The sequence below is a fragment of the Coregonus clupeaformis genome, chromosome 20 (assembly GCF_020615455.1).
Source record: "Coregonus clupeaformis isolate EN_2021a chromosome 20, ASM2061545v1, whole genome shotgun sequence".
In the NCBI taxonomy this organism is placed as follows: Eukaryota; Metazoa; Chordata; class Actinopteri; order Salmoniformes; family Salmonidae; genus Coregonus; species Coregonus clupeaformis.
In genome coordinates this window covers 28520096-28543350 of record NC_059211.1, presented here as the reverse complement: position 1 = coordinate 28543350, position 23255 = coordinate 28520096, and the positions used below count along the sequence as shown (strand labels likewise).

At 44.5% G+C, this 23255-nt stretch overlaps 1 protein-coding gene across 1 annotated transcript in view; it reads right to left on the bottom strand.

Annotated features, from left to right (window-relative positions):
• Positions 1–22839, bottom strand: part of sgip1a (SH3GL interacting endocytic adaptor 1a) — an 85520-nt gene extending 62681 nt beyond the window's left edge. Inside the window, exons 1-3 of the mRNA XM_041840102.2 lie at positions 22594–22839; positions 17093–17228; positions 10597–10641 (exon numbers count right to left, since the gene is read on the bottom strand). Coding sequence (XP_041696036.2) covers positions 10597–10641; positions 17093–17135 — 88 coding nt within the window. The 5' untranslated portion in view covers positions 17136–17228; positions 22594–22839. The remainder of the gene's footprint in view (positions 1–10596; positions 10642–17092; positions 17229–22593) is intronic.
• Between the last annotated feature and the right edge of the window lie 416 nt (positions 22840–23255).

Genomic DNA, 23255 nt, shown 5'->3' with positions numbered 1-23255 from the left:
TCTTTATAATGACAGCTCAGCCTCAGACACACAGTGACACCTTCACGAGTTCTTCTACTCTTCTGCTCATAGGAGGTGATTAGGTGTTACTCACTCAGTGATCCAGTCAAAGTAAAGAGTGCTGCTATATCTGGCCTGACATCTTAGCAAGCATCTTTGCCATGCTAAATTACTATCCCAAAGATAGAAGTAAAGTGCAGCTACAAACCACTGATTCAAATGCATTACAGCTATTCATTTATATCTAATGGACAGCATCATCTATTTTTTTTTTTCTCCCCAATTTTGTGGTATCTAATTTGTAGTTACAGTCTTGTCCCATCGCTGCAACTCCCGTACGGATTCGGGAGAGGCGGGCCAATTGTGCGCCGCCCATGGGTCTCCCGGTCGCGGCCGGTTGCAACAGAGCCTGGACTCGAACCGGACAGCATCATGTATAACGAAATATCATTTTTGTGTGTAGTTATCAAATCAAGTACCAGTGACGTAGTAAGGCAGTGACAGAGCTGCTTTGGAAATCCTAATTGGACATAACCATATTAAATAACTGTCTCACAAAAGGCCAAAGCTGTCCAAAAAGGAGTACCTCTCTCCTCTGCTTTGGGAAGAGGACCAAACTACCCTGGAGAGATAACTAGGGGAGAGATTTACATTTACATTTTTAGTCATTTAGCAGACGCTCTTATCCAGAGCGACTTACAGTTAGTGAGTGCATACATTTTCATACTGGCCCCTTGTGGGAAACGAACCCACAACCCTGGCGTTGCAAGCGCCATGCTCTACCAACTGAGCTACAGGGGACTACAATGTGATGTGAGGTCTAGAGCAATCACAGTGTCTCAGACTGTGGACTGATCAACCAGCATGGTTAAAAGGACTCCTCTAACCTAGAGTTCTTCCCTCAGACCCTCACACGCAGGCAGCATGCGCAAACACACACACACACACACACACACACACACACACACACACACACACACACACACACACACACACACACACCACCTACTACCCTCCAAGATATTACATGTTCAGCTACTGCTCAGTCACAGCTGTCTGACTGGATATACTATATTCCTCGTCTCATACACACACGTACACACACATACACTACACGTACACACATACAGACACAATGCAAACACACCCATACACGCATTACACAAAGAAATACCCTAACACACTCACCCACACACGTCAAACACAGCTGGCCAGAGATACACTGTGATCCACATTTTAATAACACACATCCTTTCATCCATCCCTCCATCCATCCTCACAGTTTCCATCTTAAACCGAATCTCTACTCTTCCTGTTGGCGTGGTGCTGTATCACTGTGGCCGTGTTTAGACTTGACAGTTCATGCAGCTTTAATATTCAGATCATAGAGTTCTGATCATGGAATTCCGAACGCGTCATGCGTCTACACCTACATTTAAATGGGTCTACCGTGTCCAGATGCCAGTATGCATTCCACAAATGGTGGAATAGGCAAAATATGATGATAACACAACAACAACTGATGGCAGTAGCTAACTACTGTAGCCAACTAGCCAGCTAACCTCTGTAGCTAGCCAGCAAGCTAGCAAGCAATGCTAAAGGGATTGCAAATGGGTTAGCATAACTCTAGCCAAACAAAAAATAGTTTTTCTAAATATTAGCTAGCTGACTAGCATTTATGAGCTAAGCAAACGTTCCTCACATGCTAGGAACGTTTTTCCTCCAACGTTATAATGAAAAGGTGCCTCTTGGTCCCAAAACACACGTTTTCTGGAGACTTGTGGGAGGAGTGCTGATGACTTCGTCCACTGTATGCGCTTTCGGTAGCCTGATTGCGTCCAGACAGACGAGGAATCCGCACACAATGCGTCCCTGACCACCTCCTAGTGGTCAGCCAGAACTGACCACAATCAGACCACAAAGCAACTTTTGTGCGTCTAGACCTGTCTTTTCAATGCGATCTTCGTATTCTGATAGCAGAAGTCGCATGTAAGTGTCAAGTGTAGACACGACCTGTGTCACTGCCTGCACCCATTCTAGTCTCCATCCCTGGCCATCTCAGGGGAAATGGGATATGCAAAGAAAACACATTTCCATTTCACATCACACACTTGTACATGTATGAAACAGGACAAATATAACCTTTTTTATCCCTTTTTGACAGCTGTGTTTTTACTGCTCTGGCACTGATACCATCATCACAGTGAAACCTAATGGAGATACTGTTAATGCTACACACACACGGTTCTATAGATCAAAATGGATGCCACTGCTGCAGAGTTGAAACTATACATTACCTGTACTATACAGTGGATGGGTCCCTCTAAAACCCTCTTTATCCACCAGTTGAATTCCCTTTCAAATGTAACACCCTGCACATAACTGTCAAAGTGAGATCAGATTGCCCACTGAGATTAAAGCTAACAGTGTCCTGTGTATTCTGTCTGTTTTGTATCCAGTCAGAGACACTGTGGGGCTGACAGAGGGCCAGAGACAGACACAGCGTTAGTTCATAGGCAGCGTGGGAGCAGCTGAATTAGTTATGGAGGGAAAATATTAATAAATCACACTAACTTTCCTCAGGGCATCCCCCCTTTGTTACCCCATCCCTCCATCCCTCCCTCCTCAACACCGGAAGGAGGGAAGGAGCGGAGAAGAGGTCCATATCAACAGGAAATGGAGGACACTCAGGGGAAAGGAGGAGGAGAGGAGAGAGACAGAACATTGTAGTTAAGAGAGAAAACAGAGATTCTCAGATGGAATACGCTGGCACAAGCTGGTTGCCTCTGGACTCTGGCACATGGCTAGAGCGACAGTATGGCAGAGCCGTGGGCAGAATCACGGCTGGCATTGTTTGGGTACTAATAGGGGCAAAATGAAAAGTCTATATACTGGTAGAGATTGTATTGAGTTATTTTGGCTCTACATAATTCTGAGATCCCCTCTGGACTTCCTGATTCAGAGCAAATAAGAGTCCCAGAGGCCAGTGATGTCACACGCAGGACAGTGACTCAACAAAATAGAGGCCTGAGCTGGCTGCCATCCGGGGACACTGGGATCACAGAGTTCTCCCTCTCTCTGTCTCTTCCTCCCGCTCTCCCTTCTCCCTCCCTACCTCTGTCTGTTTCTCCTTCTCTCCCTGCCTCTCTCCCTGCCTTCCACTCACGCTATCAGTGTCCCTGTCTGTCTCCCTCTCCTACACTCATGCTATCTCTGTCTCTCTCTAAGCATTCTGACTGATTACCTCTGTCCCTTCATCTCTTCCTCCATCTCTCCTCCTCTGTTTACCCATCTTTTCCTGGCACGCTGTTTCTCTATCTGTGTTGTCCCTCTCCCTCCCTCCAATCCTACAGCTATTTCTCTCATTCTCTTTCTTTGTGTTTTTACTTTTCACTCTGCTCTTTTCGTGTTGGTTTTGGTATTCTCTTGCTGCAATTGTGGGCCTGACACTGCTGTCAGAGGCAGTATAATCATCAGGAGTTTCTGCAGTGTGTATGTGCGCGCGTGTGTGTGTGTGTTTGTGTGTATTGTGTGCGAGTGCATGCTTGCGTGTGTGTGTGTCTGAGAAGAGAGACCTCCTAATCCAGGGTCACATGCTCAGGAAGGCTCTAATCTGTGACCTGAGCTCGCCCGCTACTCTCTCTCTCACACACACTCACAGATACACAGACAGATGAACAGAGATATACACACTCACCGACAGAGAAACAGACTAGAGAGAGAGACAGTGATACAAAATATAAAGAGACTGACAGACAAACAGATAAAAAGACAGAGAAAGAGAGTCTGGGAGGCAAACAGACTGACATACTGTAAATATCCAGCCTGACAACCCATACTGAAGCCTGCGCCATAGGCACAACATGTCAATTTAATGTACTTTTAAATCATTATTTCCCTGTCACGTGACTAATAAGGCATTTACTTTGGGCACTTTGAGTGCTTCAGGAGTGGAAGGGTTTTGCCACATGCAATAACATTACATGAGCATTTAAATGATTTAAATGATTTTGAGACTATGAGTTCTAATGAGGCTAAGCAAGGTGTTTTCCTGTGCTGTCTCTGTGAGAGGAACCCATATCACCCATAACTGGGGCCACCCATACGTGAAATGTATGCACCCATGTTTGTAAGTCGCTTTGGAAAAACAGAGACTAAATATTATTATATATATCACACACACCATTTCACACCTCAGTGGCTCCACACACAAACGGATCACCTGGACACGTCACCTCTTGAGAATACCTCCAGAAGTCACTGCCCCTCTCCCCTGCCTCCCTTTCCCCCCTGTCCCCTTAGTATCCCTCTCCTCTCTGTGCTCCGCTCCACATTTCCAGTCCCAACACATGTTATAAAAGCGTCTGCTGCCAGAGCAGAGAGGAGTAATGCTCCCTCCACAGGAAAGGCCTTTCCTCCTGAGCTGCCAGAAGCTCTTACATTATTAACTACTGCTTCCTGTCTAGCTCTGCCTCTGCAGCTCAACAGAGTGACCAGGGCCTGTCCAGTAACACATAGGTCTGTGACGACACCAGTATCGCTATTTTTTTCCATGGCAAAAATGAAAACACGAAGCAGACCAAACTTTGGTCCTTTAAAAAACGACATCTCCCGAGTGGCGCAATGGTCTAAGGCACTGCATCGCAGTGCTAGCTGTGCCACTAGAGATCCTGGTTGGAATCCAGGCTCTGTCGTAGCCGGCCGTGACCGGGAGACCTATGGGGCGGCGCACAATTGGTCCAGGGTAGGGGAGGGAATGGCTGGCAGGGATGTAGCTCAGTTGGTAGAGCATGGCGTTTGCAACGCCAGGGTTGTGGGTTCGATTCCCACGGGGAGCCAGTGTGAAAAAATAATAATGTATGCACTCACTAACTGTAAGTCGCTCTGGATAAGAGCGTCTGCTAAATGACTAAAATGTAAATGTATGTAAAATATTGTGTGCTATAGCTTGGAAAATACATTAATGTGGCTCTGGATAACATTTTTGTCATTTAGCAGATGCTCTTATTTTTCATACTGGCCCCCCGTGGGAATCGAACGCCATGCTCTACCAACTGAGCTACATCCCTGCCGGCCATTCCCTCCCCTATCCTGGGCCAATTGTGCACCGCCCCATGGGTCTCCCGGTCGCGGCCGGCTACGACAGAGCCTGGATTCCTACCAGGATCTCTAGTGGCACAGCTAGCACTGCGATGCAGTGCCTTAGACCACTGCGCCACTTGGGATGTTTGTTTCCAACATTAGGGCTGTTTTCCTCAATAAGTTAAATCTGCTTTGTGCTTTGTTTTCTTGCCACGATACTAACGAATATTGCGATACTGGTATCGTCCCACCATTATAACACAGCGGGATAGTAAATCTATGCTCATTCAAAACCAAGGAAAGATTAAAGGACTACTTTCTTGTTTATTAACTACAACTACAATTGCCTTACCTCCATAACTTGCTACATTTGCACACACTGTATATATATTTTCTGTTGTTTTGTTTTACCCCATATGTAACTCTGTGTTGTTGTTTTAATCGCACTGCTTTGCTTTATCTTGGCAAGGTCGCAGTTGTAAATGAGAACTTGTTCTCAACTGGCTTACCTGGTTAAATAAAAGTGAAATAAAAATAAATAAAATAAAATGTCATGTTTATGATGTGATATGTATGCTTTATGTATAGTTCATGTAAATTGTTACCTTTGGTTTTAGTCATGTATTGTTTCATGGTGAGAGTGTGCAGGGTTGGTGCTGCAGCTGAGGTTAGTGCCAACCGAACAGACTAAGGAGGGAGAACCCTGTTAACCACGGTAACAGGGGCGGGTCAAGTAGTGTAATGCTAGGGTGGGACCTAGCACAGACATTTTACATTTACATTTTAGTAATTTAGCAGACGCTCTTATCCAGAGCGACTTACAGTTAGTGAATGCATACATGTTTTTTTTTTTTTTTTTTTTTTTTTCATACTGGCCCCCTGTGGGAAACGAACCCACATCCCTGCCGGCCAAACCCTCCCCTACCTTGGACGACGCTGGATCAATTGTGCGCCGCCCATGGGTCTCCCGGTCGCGGCCGGCTGCGACAAAGCCTGGACTCGAACCAGGATCTCTAGTGGCACAGCTAGCACTGCGATGCAGTGCCTTAGACCAGTGCGCCACTCGGGAGTCACCAGACCTAAAACTAGTCACAGGAAACGGAACAGCAACAACACAACTATGTAAACAACTATTTAAAGCGGCCTTCCTAGACCCTAGTCTTGTCCTGATGCCAACCCTGCTGTTAGCCCTGCTGTTAGCCCTGCTGTTAGCCCTGGTGTTAGCCCTGGTGTTAGCCCTGCTGTTAGCCCTGCTGTTAGCCCTGGTGTTAGCCCTGGTGTTAGCCCTGGTGATAGCCCTGGTGATAGCCCTGGTGTTAGCCCTGGTGATAGCCCTGGTGTTAGCCCTGGTGTTAGCCCTAGCTGAAGACCATTTGGGTCCACCCGGGCCTCTCCCATGCAGTCACAGCTTCAACTATATTAAAACCATTAAGGCCATACTACTGGCATCAATGACCTCTTCTTGGAAACAGCATTAGGAGGTTAACCATAGCTAACAATCCCAAGAATGGGCCTCCCACTGGGCTCTTATTCCTAGAGCTACCATATCCTGTAGGCATCTCAAGATCTGCCTGTATGGTTAACTGTGTAGTCCCTGTCTATCAACCTTAACAGGACTTAATAATACTATAATAAGCACCCAATGGTGATTTTGTGATAAGTCTTGTTCCTCCACAACAATACCAGGAACCTACAGTACAGCCACCTATTGCAGTGTTTCCCAACCCTTTCCTTGATTACCTCCAACCAGTTCCACGTATTTGATCTAGTCCAGTACTAGCACGCCTGATTCAACACAGTCAACTGATCATCAAGCTCTTGAGGCTAGTATCAGGTGTCCTGCTAGTACTGGAATAGATTCAATGTGAGACTGGCAGTGGCTGGGGTCTGAGGGGTTTTAAAAAGGTCCAATGCAGCCTTTTCTATCTCAAAATCAAATCATTTCTGGGTAATAATTAAGTACCTTACTGTGATTGTTTTCAATTAAAATGATCAAAAATAGCTTCTTAGCAAAGAGCAATTTCTCAAGCAAGAATTTTGCTAGGACTGTCTGGGAGTGGAAAGCTGAAAACAAGCTATTGGTGGAAAGGTTTGGAAGTCTTTCTTACTGGTCTATTAACCAATTTACCACCTGGTGATGTCACCAGGCAGGCCAAAACTCCATCCCACCAAAACAGGCTGAAATGTCAGGCGGTCTTTTCAAACAGCTCTTACACTATAAGGGCATTATCATAATTTTCACAATTTCACAGTATTATTCCAACCTCATAGTGTGGAAGTATATATACACAACACAGGAAAATCCTGTTTTTGACTACACTGGGCCTTTAAGGAGAGGTCTGGGGATCACTTCCTATTCCAGATTAGGACCATAACTCCACATCTATCCCTGACGGCTAAACTGGGTGTTTCCTCTGTAGAAATAAAACTCTTGATGGTTTCCGGTAGAGTACCATTACCATTCCTGGTCCTCCTGGCAATGAAACTTTAAACAGCACCGCTAACAGGGATTAGCATCCACTTTTACACCTGACAGTTAGTAATCCAGCATCACAAAGCCACGCTAAACCGGCGCTATCCATGCTAATGGAGGGCTATTTAAAGACACACAGCACACTGTGACTGTCGCTTTCCTCCCCATGCAACCTGTAACCCCAACCCATACCTAACGTTACCTAACACCTCTTCCTTAACACGTGCTGGGAGATGCTTCTGCTGGAGCGGGGTGGATCTCTAGCTAGCTAGCATAGCATAGTCTCAGCTCTACCGAATAGATAGATATGCTACATAAATAAATAAAATGGCAGACCCATGGGGCGGCGCACAATTTGCCCAGCGTCGTCCAGGGTAGGGGAGGGAATGGCCGGCAGGGATGTAGCTCAGTTGGTAAAGCATGGCGTTTGCAACGCCAGGGTTGTGGGTTCGATTCCCACGGGGGGCCAGTATAAAAAATAAAAAATAAAATGTATGCACTCACTAACTGTAAGTCGCTCTGGATAAGAGCGTCTGCCAAATGACTAAAATGTAAAATGTAAAATGTAATGAACATTGAAGGGAATACATAGCCTCACACTCTGTTGCTCAGATGCAATACATTTAATAATAACCAACATTTTGACAGCAAGAGGCCTTCATCAGGTTTCAGGTTTTACTAGTCGTATGTACGGGATACACATGGTATACACCATCCAACAAAATTCTTACTTGCAGGTTCCTTCTCCACAATGCAACAACAATAAGAAATAATAATTGAGAATTGGGGGGCAAGCATTTAAATTGGTGGATGGCATACACCCAGTAGAGAAGAGGAAGGAAGGAAAGAAGGAAGGAAGGAAGGAAGGAAGGAAGGAAGGAAGGAAGGAAGGAAGGAAGGAAGGAAGGAAGGAAGGGAGGGAGGGAGGGAGGGAGGGAGGGAGGGAGGGAGGGAGGGACGGGTGGATCACAAAGTCAGTGGAGGCTGTAGGACGTGTCTGATAACCTATAGCTTTTGTACGTATTTAACATCTCATCAGTCACTGTCAAGGGACTGGGGAAGTGAAGAGCTTTGACTGGGGTGAACTGGAACAGTTGGTGTTGATGAACATTTAGAAAGTGTCACATCATGTGACCCGTCCAGAGGTAATGATGAGGGACCAAGAGTAACACCATTATGATACACTGATTAAGACCGACACAGAGCACATGATGGATGTACAGGCTTTATCTGACAAAACACACACAAAAACACACTAAATCGCTATCTATAGGGTTGGTTTAAATCATTAGATTGAAAACACTGTCAGAACTCAGTATGAATGAGAGTCAGAATGGCCAGGCCAATCATTACCTGGTCAGTGATTGTGTTGTGTTGAATGTCAGTATCAGAGAATCAGGGGTCCTATCCATGTTCAAACATCATGGGGTTTTACTGATGGGTGTTCCACCCGACTCAATGCTGCCGTCATGAGACAATGCTGTTCCTGCCTCATCCAGTCCTCTGATGTGGACTCCGGAGCAGGTGCCAAAGAAATTACTAGAACAGGAACATTTCCTCAGACCACGGAACATTGACTTGAATGGGAATAACCGTTCTAGGACTTCTATTTCTATGGCAGAAGTCAAGCCAACAACCTAACAGCCTCGACTGGCGACCAGAGATGACCAGGGATGACCGACGGTACAGACACACAGGGAGGATCAGAGCCAGAGCCAACCGATGGTTAACGACATGCTTCTGCTATAAAAAGGAAACTAGTGTAGCTGCATACACTATCACCAATACAATACATTTATTAACAACCACCATTTCGACAGCAAGCTGCCTTCATCAGGGTTTCTATACCAGTATAGAGGGGAACATCAGAGTACTGATGGCAAAAGGGGAGGCAGACGGTCTGGGTGTTCAAATTACCCAACACACTGGGCTAACTAGGCCTGAATGATGCCATTACTCATGCTACGGCAATTCATTACACTTTACGGCCTGTTAGTCTGACAGTCTATAAACATGCTATGAACATAAAACTATCATGCTTAAATAAAGGTAGATGAGTAGGAATATTGTCAAAATCAATAGAAAGATAAATAGAAGATAAATCCATAGAAACAGAATGACTTATTACACTAGATTATATTTCTACGGATAAATCACTGTTAGAAATAGAGAATGAATCTTTAAAATAGCTAATGGATTATGAAGATGAGAAGGAACCCAACGGAGCAGGCAGATTAAATGGATTAAATGAATCTTGCGTTTACAGAATGCATAAATAACACTTATTCTCTCTCTTCATCACCACAGACTGATTATGTCATCAAAATAAAGGGCCATACATGCATTTAAAAACGACCCATGTAATGTAATGTGTGTTTTCAACACAGGGTGACTGTGATAGATCAATCTGTCCACAGCATGTACACATGAACTAACGCAGCTACCTCTGGTTGAAAAGGGTCTTCCAACGCAACGCAATGTGAGCGGCCGGCCACGCATATACATGCTACAGCAGAACACACCATGATTACCGTGTGTGTGTGTGTGTGTGTCGCTCCATACAAATAGAATTTATACAAGCTAGCCAGCTGGCCCATAAGCCCTTCTGCACAATAAAACCAAATAATCTTTATGACGGGAAGGGAAGTAGGGGAGAGAGAAAACACAGCGCGTTCAATTAGCTGGACCATTGTGTTGTCATGGTAGAAAGAGAGCGAGACGTTCTCCTCGGTGGCTGTGCCCTTCCCACTGAATGACACGCAAGATCACTGGAATGCATGGACTCAAAATAGCAGGGCAGCTTATGACATTTGAAGCTGCCAAACACACACACACACACTGACAAACACAGTGACACACACACACACACACACACACTGACAAACACAGTGACACACACACACACTGACAAACACAGTGACACACACACACTGACAAACACAGTGACACACAGTGACAAACACACACAGATAACACAGCTAGCAGATGAGACACCGTAGAGGAGGATACATAAATAGAGAATCAATTAAAATGTGTCTTACCTTCCATCATGATTGCAGATTTGCATTCCTCTATCTCCAAGGAGCCTGGAAAGAACACAGGAGGGGGGAGAAGCCCCTGGTTAGCAAATTATATGGATAAACTAGAGCACAGAGACTAACCTAGCGCTACGGCTAACACACAGCCTCCAACACCCCCACACGTCGTCTGTCAACTGGCCCAGGGTCCATGCACCGCGGCTGGGCAGAGAGGTGGGGCTGGCTGGGCTCTGTGCCGATCGGTAGCCCGAGAGAGGCAGGGGCTGGGGCTTAGGCCATTGATGCTGCTACTAACCTACACAATCAGCTGAGGACGCTGAGGAAGGGGGAAAAAAAGCTATTCTGAAAAAATGTGGAAAAATAGGGGTTAGAGGGGGAGGGATGGAGGGGGGAGGGGGGCAGAGCGAGAGAGAAAGAGGGAACGATGCTTGCTGAGGTCACAGCTGCTCTCAGCCAATCCCTGAGGTTCTCTGCAGAGTCACATGGCATTTAGCTTGCATCCTCTGACAGCCTGGCCCTACTAGTAGCCTCTCTCCCTCCCTCCCTCACACACGCATGCACACACACCTTCTCACCCACATACACAGGCATGTTAACGCATAGAGAACACACACCCCTCCCCTGCCTGCCTTGTGACGCTGAAGTGTGTAGACTCTGCCGGGTGATGAATTAGATTAATGATTTGCTCGTTAACAGAATAACGAGCAGGTTGAAATGAATTGACAGCCCATGTTGAGGACACACTCCCCAACACACTCACCCCCTGATCCTGTTACAGAATAAATGTATTTCCCCTCCTAGCTGCTATATTACTTTTTCTGTAGGTTGACTGTATTTTAAAATCTCTATTTTCACAGTGCTCTGCCTTCTCTCTGCCTTTTCTAGATCGCTGTTTTTGCTAAGCCTGCTGGCTCAGTATGACTGCTCTCCCGCTCTCTATCTGTATTTTAAAATCTCTATTTTCACAGTGCTCTGCCTTCCCTCTGCCTTTTCTAGATCGCTGTTTTTGCTAAGCCTGCTGGCTCAGTATGACTGCTCTCCCGCTCTCTATCCCATCCTCCCACCCTCCCTGTGTGTACCACTACTCTCAGCCTGCCGCCAGCGAGAAGGGAGGAGGGAGAGAGGGAGCGAGAAAGGGAGGGAGGGAGGGGAGAGAAAGAGAGAGGTGTGTGTGTGTGTGTGCATGGAGGCTGGTGATTGATTTTACATGAGGGGGTGGGTGGGAGCCAGAGTAAAGGATGACCACAAACACTTCAGCTCCACTACACGCGTCGCGTTGCCATCAGTGTCGTGTCAATGTGATGTTCTACCTGCTTCACAGAGTGAGTTGTTTTGAGAGCGGAGGAGCAGAGGGGAAGAGCGTCTTTATTCTATTTCTCCCTACTGTACTATAACATATTCATCCATCAATAGCTTTGGTCCAGTATTTTGCAAGTACTAATTCAACTGTTGCTTGTGGTTGTACTAAATTATCCTCTAATTACACAAGTTGATTTTGTTTACATTGTGAAAATAGTCAATGTAGCTAGCTAGCTAGAGTTTCTGTTAGCTAGTAGCTTCTTGACTTCATAAATCTTAGTAAAATAACCAGTGGTGTCTAGTGGAGGCCATATGCAACCAAAATCAACATTATTTCTCATTAATTCAATACACAAGATAGAATGAACGCGAAATCGTCAGCCATCGAGAATTGAACCTTGGCGATTCTTGAGCTTGGACGCTGCAATTGGACGTGACGCAATGCGAGCAAAGAGAGAAAGAGAGAGAGATGGAGGAGAAAGAGAGAGATGGGGGAGAAAGAGAGAGATGGGGAGAAAGAGAGAGATGGGGAGAAAGAGAGAAATGGGGGAGAAAGAGAGAGATGGGGAGAAAGAGAGAGATGGGGAGATAGAGATGGGGAGAAAGAGAGAGATTGGGGAGAAAGAGAGAAATGGGGGAGAAAGAGAGAAATGGGGGAGGAAGAGAGAGAGAAGGGGGAGAATAGAGAGAGAGAAGGGGGAGAGGGAGAGAGAGGATGTTTATGTTTCTGGCTGTGGAGCAGAGACTGAGCTGCAGGAAAGACTGACAATTAGCCTAGCACTGCTGAGGCCTCCATATCAACAGAGCTACTCTTGTAATACAACAAATGATTGCAGCTGCAGAATATACTAAATCTATAAACGATTAGGATTTAAAGACAGATGTAAGATAGGTTTCTTAAACAGGAAAACATAATGAGAGACACATGTTATCACTCTTTAAATTGAGCCAGCCCTGTGTTTCCTCATGCACAATGCATTCTCCCCATTCATGCTCAGGCCCATGTGAAATGCTCTCTCTCTCCATGCCTCCATGTCACTCTCCCTTTCTGTCTCTCTCCCTCTCTCCCTCTTCTTCTCTCCTCTCCTCTCTTTTCCTCCCTTGCCCCTTCATTGCTTGCTCCTCTCCCCTCTCTCCCCCTCATTAAGCCACGGCATGCTCCCTCCCTTTGTATACTTAACAGCCAGCAGATGCTTCCTGAGAGGAGTCCCCTGCTTTATCTGTCGCTCCCTCCCCCCTAGCTCTGCCAGACAAGGTCGCTTCTCTCCTCCACTGCCCCCCAGTGCTCACAGGAGATTAAGCCGCCAGCCGGTGAAAAGTGAGGAAAAGGGGGAGGGAGGGAAGGGAGAATTTGCTAAATAAAGCCTGCAGCTCTAAGCCGTGTTTTGATTCTGGATACATTTTACATTTAAGTCATTTAGCAGACACTCTTATCCAGAGTGACTTACAGGAGCAATTATGGTTAAGTGCCTTGCTCAAGGGCACATCGACAGATTTTTTACCTAGTCAGCTCGGGGATTAGAACCAGTGACCTTTCGGTTACTGGCACAACACTCTTAACCACTAAGCTACCTGCCACCCCATAGTGGCATAGAGAGAAGAGATGAGACGGCAGAGTTCACTATGAGAAAACTGGACACTTACAACCAGCAGCAAGGGGCTGGGAAACTGGCACCTTTCCCAACAGGGACTACTACAACATGAGAGGGACAAGGAGGCCACAAGACAAAGAAACACAGGGAATCAGGAGGACACGCAAGACAACCGATCGAGAGAGGGAAGGAAGGAGAGACGAGAAGAGAGAAAAGAGGTGATGGGAGGAGAGGAGACAACAGGAAAGCAGAGGAGTGTAATAGATATCTCCATAGAGTATTTAGAGCGGAAGGCTACCATTCCCTGAGCTCTACTCCAGTGTTCCAGCCATAGAAATACAATTACTAGAATGGACGAAACTCCTCAGAGCATGGCAGTTTCACTGCACCCCCATGGGTGCAGTCTCATCCTGTGTCTGTTGACAGGGCTGTGGAGGAGATTTACACTGGTTAACCGAGAGGACTGTGGAATCACTGTTACAATAACAGCCTACAGCAAGCATGCTTATTGACAAATGCTAACTCCGGCCCAGGAGAGCTACGGTCCAGGGTATGCAGGCTTTTGTTCCAGCCCAGCTCTAACACACCTGATTCAACCAATGATGGTCTAAATTGAAGACTGTGATTAATTAATTAGTTGAATCAGGTGATTTGTTATGTTATTTTAATTAAAAAATATATATATATTCAGGGGAGCCCAATTGACACCAGGGTCAAATTCACAATGGTGCCCTGAGTACAAAACATTTCACAATCAAGAAAATGAACATTCCAAATAAAACAAGAATAATAATACAAAACTAAAAAAAGACAAGGTACAATTACAATACTATAATTTCAACAATCAATCGAAACAACTGCAATCCTCAATTAATTCATTTAACACCAGAGTCCTAAAAAGACAAGGTACAATTACAATACTACAATTTCAACAATCAATCGAAACAACTGCAATCCTCAATGAATTCATTTAACACCAGAGTCCTAAAAAGACAAGGTACAATTACAATACTACAATTTCAACAATCAATCGAAACAACTGCAATCCTCAATGAATTCATTTAACACCAGAGTCCTAAAATGCACTAGCGGCAGAAGGGAATCAAGATGCAAGGATTTTTGCAGGTTATTCCAACAATGGGGGGCACTAAAACTAAAGGAGGATTTACCTAAATTGGTCGAGAGAGACCAGAGGCACCTCAAGAGTTAACCAACCCTGCGAACAGGTTTGGTAGCGTAATCTTTTATACTTTAGTTAGAGCTGGGCTGGTACAAAAGCCTCCATGTGCTGTCTAGCAATAGACAGATAATGGTATCTCCCATAAGTTCAGATGGGTACCAGCACTCTGCTCAACTACAGTACAGTCCGATAGCCAGTAAGAGGAGCTCTGAACACAGCCAGGCCAGAAAACACACAGACAGGGAGAGAATGATAACGAGAGAGAGGGGGAGAGAAATGACTTAGAAAAGGAAATAAAAGACAGATATGAAGAGAGACAAAGCAGAGAGAGAAGAAGACTGGGTGACATTTGCCCTCTGTTTCCTCACCTCATCTACCGCTTTCTAGTGCAGCTCTACCCTCTCTGGGACCTGGCTGTGTGACAGTGACAAACTGTATTAGCTCCTGACCCGTTTCTACTGCAGCTAGACTAGAGGATCCTTTAAGGACAGCAGCAAATCACAGGGAAACTGTTCTGTTACCTCTCTACCTCTAGTGGGTAAGAGCGTTGGGCCAGTAACCCGAAAGGTTGCGGATTCGAATCCTAGGTGAAACATCTGTCGATGTGCCCTTGAGCAAGGCACTTAACCCTAATTGCTCGTGTATTTCGCTCTGGATAAGAGTGTGTGCTAAATGACTACAATGTAAAAATGTACACTGAACAAAAATATAAATGCAACATGCAACAATTTCAAAGATTTTACTGAGTTTACAGTTCATATAAGGAAATCAGTCAATTGAAATAAATAAATTAGGCCCTAATCTATGGATTTCACATGACTGGGAATACAGATATGCCTTTGTTGGTCACAGATACCTTAAAAAAGTTAGTGGCGTGGATCTGGAAACCAGTTAGTATCTGGTGTGACGACGATTTGACTCATGCAGCGCAACACATCTCCTTCGCATAGAGTTGATCAGGCTGTTGATTGTTGCCTGTGGAATGTTGTCCCCCTCCTCTTCAATGGCTGTGTGAAGTTGCTGGATATTGGCGGGAACTGGAACATGCTGTTGTACACGTTGATCCAGAGCATCCCAAACATGCTCAATAGGTGACATGTCTGGTGAGTATGAAGGCCATGGAAGAACTGGGGCATTTTCAGCTTCCATGAATTGTTTACAGATCCTTGCGACATGGGGCCATGCATTATCATGCTGTAACATGAGGTGATAGCTGCAGATGAATGGCTCAACATTGGGCCTCAGGATCTCATCACGTTATCTCTGTGCATTCAAATTGCCCTAGATAAAATGCAATTGTGTTCGTTGTCCGTAGCTTATGCCTGCCCGTACCGTAACCCCACCGCCACCATGGGGCACTCTGTTCACAACGTTGACATCAGCAAACCGCTCGCCCACATGACGCCATACACGCTGTCTGCCATCTGCCCGGTACAGTTGTACCCGGGATTCATCTGTGAAGAGCACACTTCTCCAGCGTGCCAGTGTCCATCGAAGGTGAGCATTTGCCCACTGAAGTCAGTTACGACGCTGAACTGCAATCAGGTCAAGACCCTGGTGATGACGACAAGCACGCAGATGAGCTTCGCTGAGATGTTTAAGACAGTTTGTGCAGAAATTCTTCGGTTGTGCAAACCCACAGTTTCAACAACTGTACGGGTGGCTGGTCTCTGACAATCTCGCAGGTGAAGAAGCCGGATGTGGAGGTCCTGGGCTGGCATGGTTACAAGTGGTCTGTGGTTGTGAGGCCAGTTGGACGTACTACCAAATTCTCTATAACTACGTTGGAGGCGGCTTAGAGAAAGGAACATTAAATTGTCATTTTAGAGTGGCCTTTTAATGTCCCCAGCACAAGGTGCACCTGTGTAATGATCATGCTGTTTAATCAACTTGTTGATATGCCACACCTGTCAGGTGTATGGATTATCTTGGCAAAGCAGAAATACTTACTAACACATTTGTGCACTTTTTGTGCATATGGAAAATGTCTGTTATCTTTACATGGTGCATTTATATTTTTGTTCAGTGTAAACCTCTCTGTGAGGCCTCTCTGCACCAAACACCACACACTCAACTCACAGAGTAACAGGTACACATGGAGGGGCATGTATACATACGCACACGAACACAGACAACACAACTACAGAACACACACACACTTGTGGGCGGCAGGTAGCTTAGTGGTTAAGAGCGTTGTGCCAGTAACCGAAAGGTCGCTGGTTCTAATCCCCGAGCCGACTAGGTAAAAAATCTGTCGATGTGCCTTTAAGCAAGGCACTTAACCCTAATTGCTCCTGTAAGTCGCTCTGGATAAGAGCGTCTGCTAAATGACTAAAATGTAAATGTAAGCACCACAAAGTGCAGTACTTTAATACACCTATACACAGGAAGTTGACAGATAGGTGAGGAAAGAGAGAGGTGCTCATACCTGCAACAATGCGAAACCAGCCAATACACAGCTCTTCAGCCATCTACAGCAATCTCCATCTCCACAGGCGGATGGAGGGATGGAAGGACGAAGGGATGAAAAGATGTATGGAGAAGAGAGACAGATGTCAGGGAGTCTGTGAGGAGAGAAAGAAAGAGAGGGACCAGTTGCATTAGAGGAGGAGTGATGACGACTGACTGAGCGCCTGGCTGAGAAGACACACACACACACACACACACGCACAGAAGGACCTGTGGAGAATGGTAATGTTCTGTAGAAGTGCTGTCTGGGCCACTCAGTCAGTGAAGGTGGCTATGCCCCTGTCCTCTCTGTCTCCACCTGCCACCCACTGTCTTCCCCTATCTTCCATCCATATACAAACAACCTGAGTGTACCTGACCTGTATAGAACACAGCCAGATAGTGTCATTGGCAAACTGGGCCAATGGCACTAACCCCTTTCAGCCTGGGAGGAGGAGAGAGATAAAGGTGAGAACAGGGAAAATTTGTCAAATTAGTAGAGAAATAGCCTTAAATACAATTAAAGAGCAACTGAACGTAATAAGCAACTTCTCCTTTTGAAAATGGCCTACGTGGCATCGATATGAGTCAGAAACATTAATTCTAGTGTCATAATTGACTACATTGTGTAAATAGGATATTTTTTGTCATAATGTCAGTCCAGAAAAAAATATGTCATGGAATAAAGGGTACGTAACAGTTTTCCTTGGGTTGGGTATATTTCAATCCAGCCCACATGCCCACAGCTGGCAGCACCCAAGTAATAATCAATTTGGAGCGCAGCTGCACAGGACCGGATCGTAATGCCCATGGTCAATTTGGTTTGATATTGGATATCCCTATGGGCAAGTTAGGGACCATCGGTAAATTACACAATGTAGATCGCTCCGGCCGGCTGAAGCTAATTGGCTAAATAAATTGGCTAGCTTACTAGCTAGTCTAGGCTACTTTCCAGACCCAAGACCTGGTTAGACTGTTTCAAGTTATCTAGAAGGGTGAGTGACTAACTTTGTACTGTTTTGGCAGAGTGAAAGTACAAACGCTTCCATATTCGAACACACACACAGGCACGAGACACCCACATTCATCCTAATAAGGAGAATTGAAACCGAGGATAAATCAGGAAGTTCAGCCCTCTTTAACAGTCTTTCATTTACATATGCAGAAAATAAAACTGTACCATAAAAAGGATGTAAAGACAAACTTTCTGCATATCAGTGCCATATGCATCTACTGCCCACTGCTGGTTATATTGTAACAGTGCAGCTCTCTCTCCCATAACACTGGCCTTGTAAACTCATCACTCTGATTATAACACTTGGCAGAAGTGTTGAGATGCATTTTAAATGCCACTGTTATGCAATGGTTTACCACCCTTAGATGTCAGGGGTCACATAATGTTAAATAGACAAGTTGGTCTAAAACAGATCAAATTACTTACCACATCACAATTCAACTGTAAGTCACTCTGGATAAGAGCGTCTGCTAAATGACTAAAATGTAATCCTAATGGCAGAAACAAATAAAGCAATAGATTGCACAATATCAGCGGCTAATATTATTTATTTATTTTTTATGTCGACAGACGGACATATTAAAATGCATCAGGACACAGTTGTTCTAAGCCTAGACTACCCAGTATCAGCAGGCCTGATCTGATATGGTCTCCATCAAACCAGTATAGCTGTGATTGGATTATGAGTCCTGATGGCCCTACATCTATTACACACCTATAACTCATATATAAAACATGACTGCTGGCTGGGTCAACTGATTCTCAATCCCAAAATACTGAATGACCTATCCGTACAGTCATGCATCGCCCTCTCAACTCACGAGCAGTGAAAATGATGTCATTGATATCAGTATATCAGAGCGGAGCCTGCTGCTGCAGTGTCATCTCGTCTCGATGCGTCTCCCTTTCCTCCTCCACTTTCAGCCGAGCTCGACAGCTTGTCCTCGACATTTACATCTGAAGTAGGCTTAATTCATGATACAGTAGTTCTTAATTGGCAGATGTTCCTCCCACAGGTTTGACACTGGAACACGGTGGGGGGATTTTCCATTTCAAATGCAGGAGAATTGAAAGAAAAAGAAAGAATAGGCTGCCAAGACATCCCCCTCAGGGAGGGTTGACGTGACTACCCTTTGTTTTCTTTGTACCCCTCTGTCAATATAAATTAAATTAAATGAAATGTTGATTAAAATACTAAACAATAGAATGTTGATGGTTTAATACATGCCAAAGATGGTAAGATGACCTTTCTTCTGAGGGGTTGGCGGGACTTTTAAATACATTACTGCAATCATGATGGTTGCAAGAAATAAAAGTACAGGCTTTGTCGCCGGCAATACCTTTCAGACATAAAGAAAAGTTAGCAAAAAAAAACAGAGATTCACCACACCACAGCTCTCTCTGGAAAAAAAAAGAGAGCCTCGCAGAGCCAGAGTCTAACACAAAGCAACCGGAGAACACTGTCATTGCAGCAGATCATACATAATACAGTTGAAGTTGGAAGTTTACATACACTTAGGTTGGAGTCATTACAACTCGTTTTTCAACCACTCCACAAATTTCTTGTAAACAAACTATAGTTTTGGCAAGTCGGTTAGGACATCTACTTTGTGCATGACACAAGTAATTTTTCCAACAATTGTTTACAGACAGATTATTTCACTTCTAATTCACTGCATCACAATTCCACTGGGTCAGAAGTTTACATACACTAAGTTGACTGTGCCTTTAAACAGCTTGGAAAATTGGCTTTAGAAGCTTCTGATAGGCTAATTGACATCATTTGAGTCAATTGGAGGTGTACCTGTGGATGTATTTCAAGGCCTACCTTCAAACTCAGTGCCTCTTTGCTTGACATCATGGGAAAATAAAAATAAATCAGCCAAGACCTCAAAAAACAATTTGTAGACCTCCACAAGTCTGGTTCATCTTTGGGAGCAAATTCCAAACGCATGAAGGTACCACATTCATCTGTACAAACAATAGTATGCAAGTATAAACACCATGGGACCATGCAGCCGTCATACCGCTCAGGAAGGAGACGCGTTCTGTCTCCTAGAGATGAACGTACATTGGTGCGAAAAGTGCAAATCAATCCCAGAACAACAGCAAAGGACCTCGTGAAGACGCTGGAGGAAACAGGTACAAAAGTATCTATATCCACAGTAAAACGAGTTCTATATCGACATAACCTGAAAGGCCCCTCAGCAAGGAAGAAGCCACTGCTCCAAAACCGGCATAAAAAAGACAGACTACGGTTTACAACTGCACATGGGGGCAAAGATCGTACTTTCTGGAGAAATTTCCTCTGTAAACTTCTGATTTCAACTGTTTATTACACAGTACCAGTCAAAAGTTTGGACACACCTACTCATTCCAGGGTTTTTCTTAATTTTTACAATTTTCTACATTGTTGAATAATAGTGAAGACATCAACACTATGAAATAACATATACGGAATCATGTAGTAACCAAAAAAGTGTTAAACAAATCAAAATATATTTTATATTTGAAATTCTTCAAATAGCCACCCTTTGCCTTGATGACAGCTTTGCACACTCTTGGCATTCTCTCAACCAGCTTCACCTGGAATGCTTTTCCAACAGTCTTGAAGGAGTTCCCACATATGCTGAGCACTTGTTGGCTGATTTCCTTCTCCATCACTCTCCTTCTTGGTAAAATAGCCCTTACACAGCCTGGAGGTGTGTTGGGTCATTGTCCTGTTGAAAAACAAATTATAGTCCCACTAAGCCCAAACCAGATTGGATGGCCTATCGCTGCAGAACGCTGTGGTAGCCATGCTGGTTAAGTGTGCCTTGAATTCTAAATAAATCACAGACAGTGTCACCAGCAAAGCACCCCTACCCCATTACACCTCCTCCTCCGTGCTTTACGGTGGGAAATACACATGCGGAGATCATCCGTTTACCCACACCGCGTCTCACAAAGAACCAAAAATCAACAATTTGGACAAATTTCCACCGGTCTGATGTCCATTGCTCGTGTTTCTTGGCCCAAGCAGGTCTCTTCTTCTTATTGGTGTCCTTTAGTAGTGGTTTCTTTGCAGCAATAGAACCATGAAGGCCTGATTCACACAGCCCTCTCTGAACAGTTGATGTTGATATGTGTCTGTTACTTGAACTCTGTGAAACATTTATTTGGGCTGCAATTTCTGAGGCTGGTAACTTTAATGAACTTATCCTCTGCAGCAGAGGTAAATCTGGGTCTTCCATTCCTGTGGCGGTCCTGATGAGAGCCCGTTTCATCATAGTGCTTGATGGTTTTTGCGACTGCACTTGAAGAAACTTGAAAAGTTCTTGAAATTTTTCGTATTGACTTACCTTCATGTCTTAAAGTAATGATGGACAGTCATTTTCTTTGCTTATTTGAGCTGTTCTTGCCATAATATGGACTTGGTCTTTTACCAAATAGGGCATCTTCTACCTTGTCACAACACAATTGATTGGCTCAAATGCATTAAGAAGGAAAGAAATTCCACAAATTAACTTTTAACAAGGCACACCTGTTAATTGAAATGCATTCCAGGTGACTACCTCATGAAGCTGGTTGAGAGAATGCCAAAAGTGTGCAAAGCTGTCATCAAGGCAAAGTGTGGCTATTTGAAGAATCTCAAATATAAAATATATTTTGATTTGTTTAACACTTTTTTGGTTACTACATGATTCCATAGGTGTTATTTCATCGTTTTGATGTCTTCACTATTATTCTACAATGTAAAAAATAGTAAAAATAAAGAAAAATCCTTGAATGAGTAGGTGTGTCCAAACTTTTGACTGGTAGTGTATATATATTTATACTCTGGACTCTGACATTTTTCGTCTTAATATTTATATATTTCTAAATTTCATTCTTTTACTTTTAGATGTGTGTGTATTGTTGTGAATTGTTAGATACTACTGCACTGTTGGAGCTAGGAACACAAGCATTTCGCTACACCCACAATAACATCTGCTAAATATGTGTAAGCGACCACATTTGATTTGATTGATAACTTCTTCTGTGTGCGATTTTAAAATAAATCGGTTCAAGGACATACATCTGGAGTATCAGAAGCAATTATTGGTACCATGATTGTCTTAAAATATATATATTTACACGAAGATTGCAATTTTCCATTTACTATAATGGGGGATCTTGTTTTCTGCTAACAACGCTTTGATCCTCCTTGGCTTCAATGAGGGGGGGCAGTCGTTCTCCCCTGGCTAAACCCCACCAGCAACACACCAATCAAACGTCAGCATACCAACAACCAAGAAGTGGATGCTAATTACCCTAAAAGGCCCGGATGCCCCCACCCTTACTCCCAGTCTCTCCCTCTCCAGTGGGCAGGGCAGAGAGTGAGCTGTGTCTGGGGTGTCATTAGGTCACTGTGGGCGAGACAGACAGAGAGAGTACAGAGGACATGGCTGGCCGAGCAGCACGTAGGCACATGGACACAGACCCACCTTATCACCGCCCGGCTGACTGACAGGCTGGCCCTCGCATGGCCTGGTGGAATGTTGTTTTAGTTTGAGTCCGCTGCTGCCTAATCAGCATCCCTCATCACCAGGGCTGGGGGAGGGGGAGTGCAGATCGCCATGGCAACGTACAGGAAGAGCCACATGGCTGCCGGTCAGGACTGAGACTGAGACGTGGCCAGGGGAGCTGAGAGGACTTCCCTTTCAGAGGACATCAGGACACAGTGACTCAGGGGCAACGACTCACTTGTGGCATTGGTGGTGTATCTTCCTGCAAAACATGGGCCAGGGGAGCTGAGAGGACTTCCCTTTCAATGAATTAATTTTAAGAATTTATCTGCAGTGTATGTGTGTTAGCTAGCTAGTCAGTCAGTTTTAGAAGAATGATTCCATAAAAGTGTTTAATTAACTGCCAATATGCCAACATTCCATTTAAACAATGCAGTCAAACCACAGCCATACACTGGCTTAAATCAGTTGATGATAAGACTTAGACCAGTTGTAAATGCAACAGGTACTAATATTGTATCATATAATAGCACTCACAGCTTTCCAAGAAAACAAAAATTGATACATTTGTGGACTGTTTACATAAATTTTAGAGACTATTTATACAGAAAATTGGTATAAAAACCCATATAAACTGTGTT